The sequence below is a fragment of the Megalops cyprinoides genome, chromosome 23 (assembly GCF_013368585.1).
Source record: "Megalops cyprinoides isolate fMegCyp1 chromosome 23, fMegCyp1.pri, whole genome shotgun sequence".
NCBI classification, from domain to species: Eukaryota; Metazoa; Chordata; class Actinopteri; order Elopiformes; family Megalopidae; genus Megalops; species Megalops cyprinoides.
Genome location: NC_050605.1, coordinates 4,113,886 through 4,130,786, shown reverse-complemented (window position 1 = coordinate 4,130,786; position 16,901 = coordinate 4,113,886). Strand labels below are relative to the sequence as shown.

The window sequence follows — 16,901 nt, the reverse complement described above, 5'->3', positions numbered from 1 at the left end:
ATTGCAGTACATTCCAGTACAAATACATACAGTATATTTTAAATGTATTTGCAAGATATTCTTGCGATGAGCAAAATATTTCTCAATATATTACAGCATATTTCATTTTTGTATGGGACACAAAAGTGTTCATATGCACCTATAGTATGTACATTTGGGGTTTTTCCCCCCAACAGTAACTGCATGATGACATTAAACATGTCATATATACTATGTGTATAAAACAAAGACCCCTCTTTATAGAGAATATTCCTCTGTACAGGTTTGTCTTGAAAGTAAAATGCAGAAGATTCATTTTCTTTATCTGTTTTTTTGTGATGTAAATGAGATTCTTGTTCTTCGTTTCAATATTTTCTTTGGGAGATATTTCTTCAAGAAAAATCTTGCTTCTGAGAAAAAAGAGAGCTGTATAGTAGTTAGGAAGCAGACCAGAAAATGAATGCTATGCATTGTTGTTTTCAGATAAATAACTACAATTTAATTTTTTTCTGAAATACACATTTCTGCTGTGCTCTACACTGTTCTAATCTCAGCAATGTCCTGAACTCATCAGATCATATATAGTTACTCCTGCTTTGCTCCACAGTTGCTGACACTAAATGGGACGCGGGTGATCACACCTGACAACAGGTTTAGTCAGTGCAATGCATTGTGGGTGAGGGGCCATAACAATGGGCTGTGATCCATCCATGTGTATGTCTGCATTGCCAGAGATCAGAGTGTGGAGGAGTGGTTAGTATTCATAAGTCAACAGGAAAGACCTGATTTTTATAAAAAGACAGTTTCAAGAAGCTGATAGGTTCTGAGTTGCACTGTGAGGGTCTCCCAGAAGACTCATCCTTCTTACAAAATGTGAACTGATACATGTCAAGCATTAATTAACAACAAAAATTCAGGTCATCATTATTATATAAAAAGGTATAAAAATATATTTTGAAATGTGATACTTATTTAGTCCGCAAACTGTTGTATCCTGCAGGAGCTGCTCACATACAGAAAGGGAGTGATGGTTTTAGGTGGAGTGTTGACTTGGGTTGGGGGAAGGTTGTAGTCTTTTGAATGATAGGGGTCAGTTTTGGTGACTGTTGGTCCCATTGGGTCCATCCCCTGTATCAAAAAGATGTGTCACGACGTAGTCCTCGTACCGGCCATCGATAAGCTTGGCAGCATTGTTCTTCACAAACCAGCAGTCCACAGTCTGCGCCCCGCTGTAGATTCTCCGGGTCTTCTTCACTACAGCGATCGTGCGATCCTTGATCTTCAGAGCATGGCTGGAGTCTGGAGTTGGGGTGAGGGAGTGGGTCTCTGGGTGTGTGCCATTGATTGGAACCTTGTTTATCGTGGTGTTGGTTGGGATCTTGGACATGGTAGCATTGGTAGGGAACTTGTTTGTTGTGGTGTTGGGAGAGACCTTGGTTGCCATGGCATTGGTTGGGACCTTGGTGTTTGTTGCAACCTTGGTCACAGTAGCATTGGTAGGAACCTTGGTTGCTGTGGTGTTCTTTAGAATCTTGGTCACGGTAGCATTAGTAGACACCTTGATTGCTGTGGTGTTCTTTGGAATCTTGGTCACGGTAGCATTGGTAGAAACCTTGGTTGCCATGGTGTTCTTTGCAATCTTGGTCACGGTAGCATTGGTATGAACCTTGGTTGCCATGGTGCTCTTTGGAATCTTGGTCACGGTAGCATTGGTAGACACCTTGGTTGCTGTGGTGTTCTTTGGAATCTTGCTCACGGTAGCATTGGTAGAAACCTTGGTTGCCATGGTGTTCTTTGCAATCTTGGTCACGGTAGCATTGGTAGGAACCTTAGCTGTGGTCGTGTTCGTTGGAGTCTTGGTCATGGTAGCATTGGTAGAAAGTTTGGCTGCTGTAGCATTGGTTTGGATCATAGTTGCTGTGGTGTTGGCTGTCGTGGCATTTGTTGGTAGTTCCATCAGTCCCACCTCCTGATACAGGAACTGACCTGTTAGGAGAACAGGGATTTAGAGCCCAGCACCACCAGTAAGAACAGGAGATAGTCCTCATCTCCCCCAGGAAGAAGAGGGTTAGATCTCATCTCCAATAGAGAGAAACCAAAGGAAAAAAAATCATTCATTTACCACTACTGAAAGATCTGAGGATGTCCATAGTAAACCCTTCCTAAGACCTTATAAATATCTCCTCTATTGACCCCTGTCACCCGGAAGCAGTGCCTACCCAGCAGCCCATGGGACTCCTTGGACAGGCCCTTGCTGTTGGAGATGTAGAACCCCAGGTGGTCCTTCTGGAACGGGGCCGGGTTCTTATACTGGTGGATCAAGATGACGAAGCTGATGGTCCCCTGGACCATAACTGTGATGTTGGACCCGCCCGCGATGGCCACACCCAGCCCGTCACTCTCCACGGCGGCCGTTTTGTCACAGGGCAGCACCAGGCGGTCCTTGCCGTCCAGGATGACCTTACGGGCCGTGATTTCAATGTAGGCTCGCCGCGGTCGCTCTATCACCACGGCAATGGTGCTGAAGTAGGTCCGCTGCTGCTTGCGGCTGTGAGCTGGTGCTGGTGCTCCGATCAGCTTCCCATTCACCGTCACCCCTAGCAACCAACAAACAAATGAACATGAACTGGTATTCCACAGAGAGACTGTTTAAGACAGGCTGAGGTTTGGTACTGGTAACAAAGAAGGCTTGCAACTCAAAGGCTGCTGGTACAATTCCCTTGTGGGCTACTGCTATTACACACTTGGAAATGATACTTAACCTAAACTGCCTCAGTAAATAGACAACTGTATAAAAGGATAACATAAAACATTATGGCAGTTGCTCTGGATAAGAGCACCTGCTAAGCAAATGTAATGTGACCACATACACTAAGGAACACACAAAGGAAACTGAAGGCCTAAGTCAGTTAAACTGTCCTGAACATTAACTGTATCAAGAAATCTAACATAAGTCTGATCTGATAAATGTTCTGTTCAGCACTTTGCATAGAATTCATTCATTTTCTTCTGTGCATTTCTGGCCACCTGTTAATGTTACATTGAACCAAGTCCTGCCATATGCTGTGTCATCCCTATCAAAACCACTGTGTGCTAATATGGCTGTTTCTGACATTTATGGGCTATTGGTGTTTTATTAACATGCTATTAAGCTGTCTCACCTGAGTGCTTGTGATCCGACACCAGTCTGAGGACCTGCCCCGGTTCTCCATTGATGTTGAAACACACGGTCAGCTTGCTGAGGGGGAACTCGACAATGAAGTGTGGGTCACCATCAGCTGGGGACCAAGCAACAAACAGAAAAAGGCCATTAGCAAATGACAAAGGCCACATTGCTGTAATCACAATTCAATCTGAGGAAAGTACTCATTTGAACATCACTAGCATTTGTCAAAATTAAGCAAAAAAGTTAATTAATTACATCCAAGCCAAATGTCTTCCTTGTGTTACAGATTCACATACTTTCAACACGTGTTAAAATAAATACTAAACTCCAGTTACCGGATGATATAGCCATGGGGTAGAAACCAGAATACCGTTCATTACTGACTTTCGAAAACATACACTTCACCAAACAATTCATTGCAGGAGCATTCTCTCAACCCTAAAGAAAAGTTTTCAATGAAACGGCAGTGGTGCTCCCCTTTAACAGAGGCAGAGATAACCACCCATCAGGTGAAGACTCACACTGACCGTGGCTTTGATCAGGGCGGCCCTTGCAGAGGCCTCTAATTAAGACAGGCCCAATGACAAATCATGACACGCTCTCAGATGAATCGGTCCACTTCTCCAGAGAAACCGCCAGAGATTGTTGTGATCTCTAAATGACAGCCCCCCTGATATCTGACAGAGAGTGTGGGGCCCCGTTACCCCCTTGAGTGTCTGAACCACACCCTGCCTCTCCACCTGTTGCCTATTGAAGTCTCAAAGCATAAGGCTGAGGGAGGTGGGGTATGGTTGTGGAACCATGGGCTTTCAAAGTTCCCAGACTGCTCGCTAATTCTTCAATTAGAGTGCGTAAACAACAAGGCCAGACTGACAGGATGACAGGATGAGTATCATTTTAACAGACCCGGATAATTACCGTCTGCCGCCCTGCCAAATTAGAAGCCTTTAGGCGGCGCGGTACGAGAAAACTGTGAGGTTTCTCTCTTTCAGGTCTGTGAAAAGTTGGATGAGAGGCTCCTCTGCAGACCAAGGGTGCTACGTGGTCACCTCTGTCTGCGGGTCAACAAATTCCAGAACCCCCCAAGCTTTCAGATGGGAAAAAACACAACCGCTAGGCGCTCAGAATTTACCTGAGGTTTTAGAGATGGTGATGGATTTCTTGACTGGTTTCCTGACAGTTTTATCTGCAGACGGAACTTAAAAAGATGAAAACATAAAAAAAAAATAGAACACTCACACCACAAAATGTAATGCGTGTAAATCAAATATAAAATTAATTGTGAAAGTATCTTTTCAAATGGGAGATGAGGTTTCTTTGCTGTATACCAAGGTGTTGTGATAAAACATTTATTCATCATCAAGCCAAGCATAAGACTTTTCACATATTCTGTAGTATTGCAGAAAACTCTTTACTACGCTATTCTAAAGTAACACCCGCATTGGACCTGTTCAATCTTACCTGTGCAAAAGATATCAGTTCAAATTGTACCTGCCTGCAAGGAAATATAACTCAAACCTAATGGCAGAATATTAGTGAAATCACATTTTTACTGCAGTATGTAACAGCCGAATTTTACCCTAGAGAAACTGTATAACTTTTGCGTGTTGCCATCATCTGGTTGCCAGGTGGAAAGTACATCCCTCACCTGGTTGTTCAGGGCTCCTGTGAAGGCTCTGTGGTTTCTCCTCAGCCGTTCCTGCGGTGGGCTCCTCGACAGGATCTGTGCCATTTGTGGCGGCAGCAGCGCTGGCGCTGTCATTGACTGCATCCGCGTCCTGGAGCTCGGCGTCGGGCGTCTCCAGCACCAAGCTGGTGACCGGCGTGAGGAAGCCGTAGGCCTGCGACAGGTTGGCGACGCGTTGCGTCAGCTCCTCCCTCTCCTGGCCCCCGGGGCTCCGCACGCGGTCCCGCAGCCCTTCCTTGACAGTCAGGAAGCCCCAGGCGCGCTCCACGTACGCCTCGGCCGCCGGGCCCGCCTCGGCCGCCTCCACCTGCCGCCTCGTCTCCAGCTCGCGCTCCCGCAGCGCCACGTCCGTCTCCAGGACGATGCTCTTGTCGCTGCTGCTGGCCGTCACCTGCACGTGCAGCGACTCGGCGCTCTGGTTGGTCAGCTTGCCGGCGATGATGATCTCAGAGCCGTTGAAATAGTTGGTGAAGAGGTTCTGGGTGACGTACTGGACCAGGTCCTCTGTGTAGCCCACGCGCACGTCGGAGAGGAGCGGCGTGCCGATCTCGTCGTAAAAGCTGAGAAAGAGGAGCGTGAAAGGGGCATTACAGCCTGACACAAAAGGTGAGACTTTAGGTATTGACCTTTCACCCCTGCAGAGACCCATAATGCCTAATTTTGCCCATAATGCCTCAGCATAGACAGAGAATCACACCTCATATGCCAATTAATGGGAACATTTCAATGCGTGTAAGCTAGCTTCAGACATATTGGGTATAAATTGTTCTACTCAAAGAGTCTATGCTCAGATTGAGATTGTATATCTGCCTCTAGAGCTTTCTAAGATTCTAGAATGTCAATTAGCTGTTGTCTGTGTATATACACTACATGGACAAAAGTATTCGGACACCTGACCATTACACCAACAGGGACTGTAATGACATTGTATTCAAATACATATACTTTAATATGCAGTTGGTCCCCCTTTGCAGCTATAACAGCTTCCACAAGATTTTGGAGTGTTTCTGTGGGAATTTGTGGCCATTCAATCTGTAGAGCATTTATGAGGTCAGGCACTGATGTTGGACAAGAAGGCCTGGCTCGCAATCTCCGTTCCAGTTCATTCCAAAGGTACTTGATAGGGTTGAGGTCAGGGCTCACAAAGTTCCACAAAGTTGGAAGCATAGCATTGTCCAAAATGTCTTGGTATGCTGAAGCATTAAGATTGGCCTTCACTGGAGATAAGGGGCCTAGCCCAAACCCTGAGAAACAGGTGTGACCAAGTACTTTTGTCCATATAGTGTATGTGTCCAAAGGCATTGATCTACTGTTTTGAAGTACATTAACTTTGTGTGCTAATGCTAAACACAGGAAGTGAGATGAATTTTGTACACACACACACACACACACACACACACACACAGACACACACACACACACACATATGCATTCTTGGGCCACACTGTCTTAATGCTGCTAGCGCTGGGATAGCTTATATCTCAACCTTGGCCCTGCCCGTTGTAAACCTCATAACCTTGCACGAGCTAAAACTCGTTAACCTCACTTAAGCGTGTGTGTCCCCTACAAGATCCCCTGCTTATCTTATAAACATGCTTGCATAATGATTACAAACGTCTGCTGACAGAAATTTCACAACCATTTGAACTCCTCAAATCCTAAAGGCTTCCAGCTCCAGCTCTATGTCTGTTTACAACAGTTTGTGTCATCTCTTTCGTTTCACATGTTGAAGCCCTCATATGGGGTGTTTAATTCTCCAGCATACACTTCAATAGAAGAGACAGGGGTAAGAGCAGCAGACTGGAGCAGTGTGGGGCAGAGCTCAGAACAACAGTATGGCGTAGCGGTCAGGGCAGCAGCGTGAACTTTGAGCTGAGGCCTCTGGCCAAAAATAAAGATTATTTTTGTACTTCTGTTGTTACTTTTGTACTTCTGATGTATTTCTGTTGTATTTTTTTATGAACAAACAGCAGTGGCAGGGAGAGACAGGGAGCGGGAGAGAGAGAGAGGGAATGCCACCCCATTCACAGAGAAGCAGAGCTGAAGGAGAAAGGGGCGGGACGGGCGCAGGACGAACCCCTTGAGCATGGCGCTGGCATCGGACTCCTCGTGGATGCGCCGCATCATGCCGCAGTTCTCCAGCGCCATGCGCTCCAGCAGGCGGTAGTCCACATCGTTGCCAATGCCGATGGTGAAGACGCAGAACTTCTCCTGCACGGCCGAGCGGGTGTTGCTGAGGATGCTGGGAGACCGCACCTCGCCCACCGTCGGGCGCCCGTCCGTAAGGAAGATGATGAGCGACACGCTGTTGTGGTGCCCGCCCGTGCTGGACAGGTAGTTGCTCAGCAACGACGAGCCGGTCTGGATGGCCCCGTTTATGTCCGTGCCTGGAGAGATGGAGCAGGAGGGACCACCCCAAAATAAATCTGATTTCTTTTATCACTAGTGAGAGCTTCACTATTCTCTATGTTTGACTAAGTCTGCCAGGACGAGAAACATACCAATAAGGTAGCTTACTTTGACATCCAGTGAAGCCAATACCAATTGAAGGCCTCTACCTCTGAAGGAACCTGTCATACACAATGTTTCTTCTTCTGGCTTTTTTGCAAGTTTCTATGTTTTCTGAGTTTTCTGTGAGGCTGAACTTACTTCTGTGAAGCTGAACTCATGCTCTCTTCTGTTATGATTCTGATTATTGGTATGGAATACGGGATCCATCACTTGGAATGTCTTGCTTTGTTTGGGTGTCAGTATCTGTATGATCTATTTGTGTTTCCTTGTGTTTTCTGCTCTCTGATCATAAAACAGACAGAGAGTTGAATTGACCACACTGAGATGGCTCTGTAAGTATGACCGCAGTGCCCGCGTTCACCTCCGGTGGGCGAGATCATGTAGATGAACTTCTTGGCATCCCGGATGTTGTTCGGGGTGACTGCCACCAGCTGGCCCGGCTGCCAAACCTTGATCCGGTTGGAGAAGCTGACGAAGTTGAAGCGGTCGTTGGGCCGGAGGTCCTTCAGGATCGTGAAGAGGGCCTCCTTCGTCTGCAGGGAGGGAGGTGGGGAACGAGAGGCGTAAGTGATACCCCCAAAGGCAAGCCCTATAGAAGCTCAGGCCCCCACCCCTGCGCTGAATGGGTGACGCAGTGCCTGCGAAATCTTCAGCCGTGTATCAAAGTGCAAACCGGGGAGTATGCATTCCGTCAGCCTTGGACGACTGGGCCAATTTGCTGTTGTCATGGCTTCCCCAACAAACATCCACGGCTGCTGGCGATGTCATTGCTTAGAACGGTGGGTGTGGCCGCAATTGGCTACATGTAATGAACAGGGTGGACAGAGTGCGTTCTGATGTAGCAAAGGCGTCCAGCACTAGACCAAAACATCCTCACAGAGACGGACTGTGAGCTGTGCAACTGTGAGCTGGGGGGTTCTCTCCATTGTGGTGAGAGATCAAAGAGCTCTTGTCCCACATCCCACAGTGGCCTTCTGAGGTGGTGGGGGGGAGGTGTTTGGTCAATCCGGATTTTTCCATAACCCAGAGAAAGCCCTCATGCTAGCCTTTGAAGGGGCTGGAGGGGTGGGTGGCAGGGGAAAGTGGCGGTCATGATTGGGGCACAGGGGGTGTGTCACTGTTCCGAAAAGCTCAGATCAGGGGCACAGCATGGGGTCTGTTACTGGGGGAGGTGTCACAGTACAGCTAAAAACACAGCACTGCCTGATCCAAGTTCAGCCAGAAAGGGCTGCAGTGACCACCAGTCAGTGACCCCCCTGAGGCTGTGGCTGATCTGAGATCCAGCTGTATGTCAGCTGTAAATTATGGAGTCGGGGGGGTGCTGTTATGTAGCCTCACAACTAATGCACAACATTACATTACATTATACTATTGTCATTTAACAGACTCTCTTATCCAAAGTGATTACAATTTTACCAATTTACACAGCTGGACATTTACTGAGGAAATTATGCATTAAGTACCTTGCCCAAGGGTATAACAGCAGTGCCCCTTCAGGGAATCAAACCAGCAACCTCTCAGTTACCAGTTTTGCTCCTTACCACTACACTATACTTCCGCCCTTCACACCACACTGCTGTCCTCTAGACCACACTGCTGCCTTCCCACAATACTCTGGAATAGTTGAAACAACGTTATTACTGTAAGGCTAAAAGGCCCACTGGATGTGTAACATACACCATCTCTGTCTGCCACAAGAACCTTGCTTACACACACTAAAACATTCGTGCTGCAGAACTGTAAGACAGATAGGGTTCCAGGTTTGTGGGAGTCTTGAGTGCGCGTCTGCGAGTGGGTTCCTCAGCTTGGCCCTATTTACATCTGGTACGTTTCTGCCTTCACTCCTCCAGACTCAAATGTGCTCCAAGAAATCACAAATCAATAAATATTACCACAAAACTGCAGACAGAAGGCATCTGTCTCAGATTTTAAATGATGTTGAGACTGGTGGTGAAACTGGCTTACCTGTCTCATTTTGGTCCCAACCATGGACGCGCTGGTGTCGATGACAAAAACAACATTTTTTGGAACCACGGGCAGATCCTTTGGCGCAAAGTAGTGTACAAAATGTCCGTTCAGCACCTGGAACAGAGTGGGTGGTGATTGGAAATTGGCTTTCCATCTCGACGCAGAAGTGCCAATCCAGGACTGGATTTCACAAACACACTTCTAACCTTAACCATGATAAGCTAAACAGTAAACCTATAATAGAACTTACGGGTAACTTCAGCCTGGAGCAGCTTTTCATTTACCCCAGCAACAAGGGAAATTATGTCACTTTGTATTTCCTCTTGCATGGGTTCAACTTAGCATGGGTCTGAATCAGGTTTAGGATAGTTGTGTTCAAACTGCAGACCATCAGTCCCTCCGACACAAGCCAAGTTGCTTGTGTACAGATCCATGGGGGCTTATGGTGAGATGAGGATTCTTGGAAATGTGCCGTTGGTGGGCCCTCTGAGGCCCATAGCATAGCATAGCATAGCATAGTGTAGTATAACCGACTTGACTTCTGAAAATGGTCAGGCTGGGAGAGATCTGTTTTAACTGTCTTAAAAGCCCAGGTTGCCACCTCTCTTAATGAGTTGATGGGCAGGAGTCTGAAGGCTGAGCATTCAGCCAGCATTACCCCCTCACAGGCATGTTTACAAAGCTGATCTCCGCTTGGCAGCTGAAGCGCAAAGTAACATTACTACAACATTCTAGAAACCTAACACCTCCAGTGGACAAACTCAGGTCAGGGTGTTAACCCTACATACACACACCCAGCCATTAGCCTGTCCCCTCTCTGCAGAAGAGGCACATTCCAGTACTGCATGTGTTCAAATCTCCACTCACTGTCTGACAGCGGGGCTCTGGCTCCAAACCCTCAAGCAAGGGATTGAAATGTTCTGGAATGTTCCAAATACCTGTGTTTCACTCAGTTACGTTAATTACGCTAAATGCATAAGCAAACCTTTTGATTTATTAATTATGTCATATATTAATTTAAAATTCATTTCAACAAATGAGCAATTAGAAATTTTGCATATGATGGCAACATTTATTTAAATGTGTACTTAATGCAGAACATTCTTTGACTTTTATGAAAATATATTTCTGTGCAAGTGGATTGCTGATTTGTAAAGCATTAAAAACTGTCCTTATGACATGTGACAAGTGCAATGACAAATGCAAGATGAGTGTCTCTGTGTCACACCCTGTGAGCTCTTACCTGGATGTCCCCAATCCCCATCTCTCTCTCCACATCGTATCGGACAATGAAGTCTCCCAGAACGCCGTTGGTCGTGATCCTGGCCTGCTGGATGATGTTGGGGCTGAATGTGATCTTGCAATACGTTTTGTTCTGTTTGATCACCGTGGAGACGGGCAGAGAGGGATTGCCTGCGGGGGGGTGGCGGGAGAGGGACAATGTGTTTGGAGCTGCAGCAGGATAAGGGTAGGGGTCACATTCATTGCTTGATGAAACAGTTTTTTCCAGGACTGAAATGTCAATTCCATTTGGAATGACCAAGTGAGTCCTCGCGATCGGCCAATCGGAATGAATTGCGTCTGTGCGTGGGGAAGGAGATCTGCACTTAGCCAGGGCTAATAGGCGTGCACTAAGGACATGTGGAGACAGAACCAAAAGAGCTGGAAGAAATTAACCAAGACAGAGCACACCCCTGTTTTTACATGCTGCCAGCACCAGCGTTTATCATGGAAGAGAAGCAAGCGCACACAAACACACACATGTGCACACACACACAAACACTTATACGCACGCATTTACACACACACACACACACACACACACACAAACACACAAACACTCATATGCACACAATCACACACACACACACACACAAACACACAAACACTCATATGCACACAATCACACACACACACACACACAAACACACACACACAAACACAAACACACATATGCACACAATCTCACACACACTCATGGGCACACACACACACGCACACATTTCCTTAGTCATACCCGGGCACAAATGAACAGTATGCAGTTTCAGTTTCAGAGCCAGACTCTGACCCCCCCCCCCCCCCCCCCCCCCACCACCACCACCACCACCACCTCGGGCTCCAGGCTCGTACCCTGGGCTTTGGCCCCGTTGCCGTTCTTCCCGTTGCGTAGCGGCAGCACCTCCAGGTCTGTGATCTCGGAGCGGTCCACGATGGTCACATCCACCAGCAGGCGGCTCACCAGCTGCAGGGGCCGCAGACTGGTCACATGCTCGTACTTCCCCAGGCGCCTCTGCAGCAGCTCCTCGTACGTCAGCAGGAACACCGCCCGGTTCTTCCCCGGGACGCTGGCCGACACGCGGAACGTCTCCATCTCACTCTCGCTGAGAGGGGAGAGTGATGGAGAGGCAGGAGGGGGTGGGGGTGGGAGGCAGAGTCCAAGAGGTGACATAAACACAACTTCCCAGCCAGGAGGACCGCGTACGGCATACAATCCACAGAGGTTTAGTCTGAGTTTATTTTTTTTTATTAGGGAAGAACAAAAAAAAAAACGGATTTCTTATCTGTACCAGCTGCTTCCTCGTGTAAACGCTAAATTACAATTTAATGTGGTTATTCCGACCGACAGCCACCAGACCAGTGAAGTCATTTTTCCGTGACAGGACCTTGTCACTGATTTACACGACAGTGCATCCAATTAAAATACCATAATACCCAAGTGCCAACAAAATCGCTCAGCGCAGCTCCGCGGTATTTGATGAGAGAGACACTTGACACGGACCACGTCATTAAACGCCCAGGCTCGAGCAATGAAAATACACTTGACTCACATGACATCATACCACATTTTCTTTATAAATGTGATATGAATATACTATTACAGCCAGAGGAACTGGGACTGCACTTTCCAGATGTCATGCGTACAGCTGTAATATCAACTACACATGGATATTGTCTCACATTTTTAAACTATACAGCAAACTCCGTTATCCAGAGTGATGTGCATAGATTACATACCGGCCACTTATTTAGTTGGTGTTCACTGAAGTAATTATGGCTTACGTTTCAGGAAACATTTGCAGTGTCCCGCCTTGGATTTGAACTTGCTACTTCTGGGTCACAGCTCCTGCTCCTTACAGCCCTACCGCACTGCTTGCACACCTGTTTCAGGTAGAGATGTCTGTACCTCTGTCCACCTTGCTCGTCGGTCTTCGGTTTGTTGTCACCCTCTTTGACCTGCTTGACTTTCTTCTCCTTGGGCTTGACCTCGCTGGGGTAGACCCGACCCCCGATGATCCTGCCATTAACACATGGGTCCTCATTCATATGACATTTTTACCGCACCAAGTAGCTTGCTTTGTCAATTGTTCAGTTCATTGATACTGATTGGCACTAGCTTTGCAATAGCTTTCTATGTGTAGCAACTTCAGTGAAATGTAAGCTCAATCGTACCAAAATGTAAGCTCAATCATACCAAAAATATACTGTGATAGGCTACGTGTAAGCTCAATCATACCAATTAGTCACACCAATCATACCAAAAAAATTTACAGTGATAAGCTATTTACGCAAAGAGACAGGATTTTAATGTAAGGGGAACCCTTGTCTTAAAACCTTTGACATTTTCCAGCCAAGCCTCAGACATTTCCCCACCGGAGAGCTGATGATGCTCATTTAAAGCTGAGGCTTTCAGTTAAAATGGCTAACCATTTCTTTGCAGAGCCCTTGGTTGGCACACAGGCGAAATGGCAGAGGTTGAGTCAGAATGCCTCATGCTTCAGACCTTTTACCTCTTAGTTCACTGTCCCTGACCACTGCATCACGCTGTGGGCTTAGTTACTAATACTCTAAATAAGTCCTCATTTGTAAACAGTCACAGGTCCCTAGGGTAACCTTTTCCATGGCCCAATCAGAAATGAAATCCTCCAAAGGACCAACTGACCTGCGTGACCATAATGACAGTTATAAAAACCACCCGGTGACACCAGCGGTTACAGGGGCCTGGGAGATCCATACAGACTTAGTAATAACAACCAGCTGAGCTGGATATAGTGATGGCAATAACAGCACTGAACTGAAAACCAGATATCAATCCTTTTGAACCTGTTATCATTAATAAAATCAGTTAACTCCACCAGGTAACACCATCCAGCTGTGCTCATATGGAGAACCCACAGACACCGGCTGTGCTTACTGGGAATGCAGTCACTGGAGGAAGTTTTACAATTATACTGTCCGTTTCTGATCATGTGGTGTCATGGGAGACACTGTCTAGCTGTACCCATATGTTGAATTTGGGGACAATGACCAATTGTGCTCACAGAGTGAGGTTAGTGACACTGTCCTGTTGTACTTACATGGTGAAGTTAAGGCAACTGTCCAAAGTCACTCACACTGTGAAGTTGGGGACACTGTCCACCCGTAGACAGCGATGTTAGCAACACTGTCCAGGTGTACTCACACAGTCAAGTCGACCATACTACTTATCTGTACTAACACATTGGAGATACTGTCCAGCTGTACTCACATAGTGAAGTTGGAGACAAAGGCACTCGCGGGGAGCTGGAATTGGAAGACCCCTTTGGTGGCGGCCGAGTGTCTGTTGACCATGGTGCAAGACACGGCGGTGAAGGCATAGCGGCTGATGATCGTCGTTTTCACCGTAAGGTCCTGGATGTGCGGCTTCGTCTCCTGCGGGTTAGGTGGGATGCAATCACGTCTTTGTTGTTCTACGTTAACGTATTCACTGCAAAAGGTTATCTAGCTATGGTTGTTTATCATCCTAAAGAAAATTGCTGTTTATTGGAAGCAGCACAGTCAATGTAAAGTAAACAGCAAACAACTACGTGTTACTTTAAAATGCACAAAAATATTCCACACAAAAAGAAAATACTTCACAGCTGAGAGCACTAAGCCCTCCGTATTTCCCACCGGATCTGTGGGACTGCGGAGTGCGACGCGCCTGACGTAACAACGCTCATTCCTAAATGATTTTTCACTCTGGTTTCAGTCACCAAACATCTGGTCAACATTGCTCTGTACAGTAATTTTAATATGGAGGGTGTTGACATTAACTCATATAAACCGTATGAGTCTCCTCTCACGCAGAGCGCAACACCACGCGCAATGCGCGTAACTGTTGCACTGGCTCAAGCTCTGTACGAAAACACCAAGACCACGACTCGAAGCTTGACTCCACTCAAATAAATATTGCATAACATAAAAACAGTACGTGAAATGTGACCGACAATGAGCAGGTATTTTATACTAATATATGAATACATTTGTGGCTGAAGAAAAAGGCTAATGTGAACTATTTATACAAACACATTCATTATAAAGCACAAAAACAAATACAAAATTTTAAAAAATCACAGAGTGCCATTTAAAGACGCACTTACCTTAAGAAGCATTGCTTTGATCTGTCGAGGAAGTCTGCGAGGAGCCTAATCAGAAAAGAACACTGTTAAACGTCGTAAGATATGCGTTATCCAAATACAAAATCTGTAAGTAAGATATAACTCACAATCTCTAAGCCCAACTCAGAGAAATTATCATCTTTTGGATCAACATCTTCACATTGCGTCCCTGTGAAAAAACACAGCAACAAAGCAACAAAAATTGTTTTAACATCCATGGTTATATTTGTAATGATGGAGAAGTGCGGCACATGCTGTTGCTATGAACTGCGCTCGGGGTGCAGGGTATTAACCGACGCAAAACCCTGACTGCTAAGGACACTTAGGCGGCACGCCCACCCTCGGATGCAAAGTGCCGGACTAGCAAACGACTTAACTCGGGGAGGGCGAATTAACCCTGGCCTGACACAGTAATTACAATGTCAAAGGCATTTCACAACCTCCTAATCACTGGTCTTTGTTCTTTTATTCCAACAAAATACCGCACTTAAAAAAAGAGTCTTGAGGCAAGTGTATAAAGTAATTTTTATCATGGTTTCGACCAAATACGAATACCTAAATTAGACGCAATAACAATACACGAGCATGTCGCGGACAAATAATTTCAAATAGTTTATTTTAGGGCAACGCACGGCAAAAACGGTCTTTGGGGTCTACCGAGCAATGGTCAGAGTTCTGTAACAATGTCCACATTATTTGGCCCCTCTACAATATTGTGTTTCAGCTACGTCAGATACTTCTAATAAACGAAGATTTACGCTTCGCATATCCTTGCTTAGACTGCATTATTATTATTATTATATAAATAATAATGCAGTCTAAGCAAGGACATGCGAAGCGTATATATAATAATAAAATAATAAATAAAAAATATGAAATAGTAACAATACTATTATTATTATATAAATAATAATAAAAAATAATTATATCACCATCATCATCAGTATCATTACACGGAAGAACATGGAGCAGTTTTAGATTTGCTGTACAATTACAGTTCATTGTTAATTTCACACAAAAACATTGACTTTTCACTCTGTATTTAGCATATAGGTGCATTGGCGCCCCCCAGCGACACTCAGCAGTAATGGCAGTGATGCGTGCCTCTGATCAAAGATCAGAAACCGCTTGAAAGCGGGACACGGTTCAGAATAATGAAAAGGCACACAACTGGAGCCTGGTCATCTCTTCTACAAATGAATTCACGTATTTACTGAGCTCAACTGAAGGTGGAAGGCAGTGGCATTGGCATTGGCAATGCCCCATTTTCCCTATAATCCAGTTCCCCCTGTGACATGGCTACTACTATTATATAGCAATTATTTTTTAATAATATAATTGTATTCAATACTACAGCTCATATATCCATTATATGTAAACTAATTTAATTTCAAAGCTCATGTCATTTGTTATATGGGACATCAGGTGCTTTGCAGTTGCTTTACAAACATCCTCCTCTGGAGAAATTTACATATTTTGCCATTTCTTACAGGTTATCCATTTACAAAGCTTGATATTTACAGAGGCAATTCAGGTTGAGGTTGTACCTTGCCCAAGGGTATGACAGCGGTGGCCCACCTGGGAATCAAACATGAACCTTTGGCTTACAAACCTTGTTCCTTACTGTTTTAGGACTGTGTTCGGGCTGTATAGGAGGTGGAACAGGTCAAAGTTCAAGAGCAGATGCTTATTATATTTTGATACATCCCTAAACATGCAATGAGCTTTATTTCCTGTCCCTACACTGTTACAGCCCTGTTACAGTAAAAAAACTAATGACCCATTTTTACTGTATGCCCTACCCTTCTGAAACATGCAAAGGCAAAGGATGAAAAAAGGCTTTTCAGCTTTTTGTAATGCAGTTATTTGAAGAAGCTGGCCAGTCCCTCCCACATTAAAAAGGTTTTTATTTAAAAACACAGGAGTGAAGATGTCAAAAATATGCATAACACAAATTCACCAAACTGCTTACCCAAGAATGGATATGCATAGCTATTTTCTTAATTTCTTTGTGACTTTTTTTTATTTTTGGCTAATAGTATGTTGTCATTTTCCTAATTTGTCTTGCACTTTGCACAGAACCCCTGTGCACACAGTAGCTGGAGTGCCTCAAGATAGACTAGTTGGCTCTGACAGACTTTTCTATATTTCAATTAGTTCTAATATTTACTTT

The 16,901-nt window shown here is 45.4% G+C and overlaps 1 protein-coding gene across 2 annotated transcripts; it reads right to left on the bottom strand.

Annotated features, from left to right (window-relative positions):
- Positions 1–945: 945 nt before the first annotated feature.
- On the bottom strand, positions 946–14,995 carry itih5 (inter-alpha-trypsin inhibitor heavy chain 5). Of its 2 annotated transcripts, XM_036517541.1 has the most exons (15): positions 14,836–14,995; positions 14,711–14,755; positions 13,837–14,000; positions 12,496–12,606; positions 11,442–11,692; positions 10,555–10,724; positions 9,309–9,425; positions 7,705–7,876; positions 6,910–7,219; positions 4,794–5,392; positions 4,278–4,343; positions 3,141–3,257; positions 2,199–2,576; positions 1,808–1,965; positions 946–1,645 (listed from the first exon to the last, which is right to left on the bottom strand). In XM_036517541.1, exons 1-15 carry the CDS (start codon positions 14,944–14,946, stop codon positions 1,070–1,072), a joined length of 3,345 nt encoding a protein of 1,114 aa, XP_036373434.1. In that variant the 5' UTR covers positions 14,947–14,995; the 3' UTR covers positions 946–1,069. The 2 variants fall into 2 exon arrangements, with proteins under 2 accessions (XP_036373434.1, XP_036373433.1); XM_036517540.1 differs by having other exon boundaries at positions 946–1,965.
- Positions 14,996–16,901: the final 1,906 nt, after the last annotated feature.

Coding starts and splice junctions, on each gene's coding strand:
- itih5 (XM_036517540.1), bottom strand. CDS start 14,946: ATGGATGTTAAAACAATTTTTGTTGCTTTGTTGCTGTGTTTTTTCACA. Junction 10,725..11,441: donor CAACGGGGCCAAAGCCCAGG/GTACGAGCCTGG, acceptor ACCCCCCCGCAG/GCAATCCCTCTCTGCCCGTC. Junction 2,577..3,140: donor GTCGGATCACAAGCACTCAG/GTGAGACAGCTT, acceptor GTTGGTTGCTAG/GGGTGACGGTGAATGGGAAG.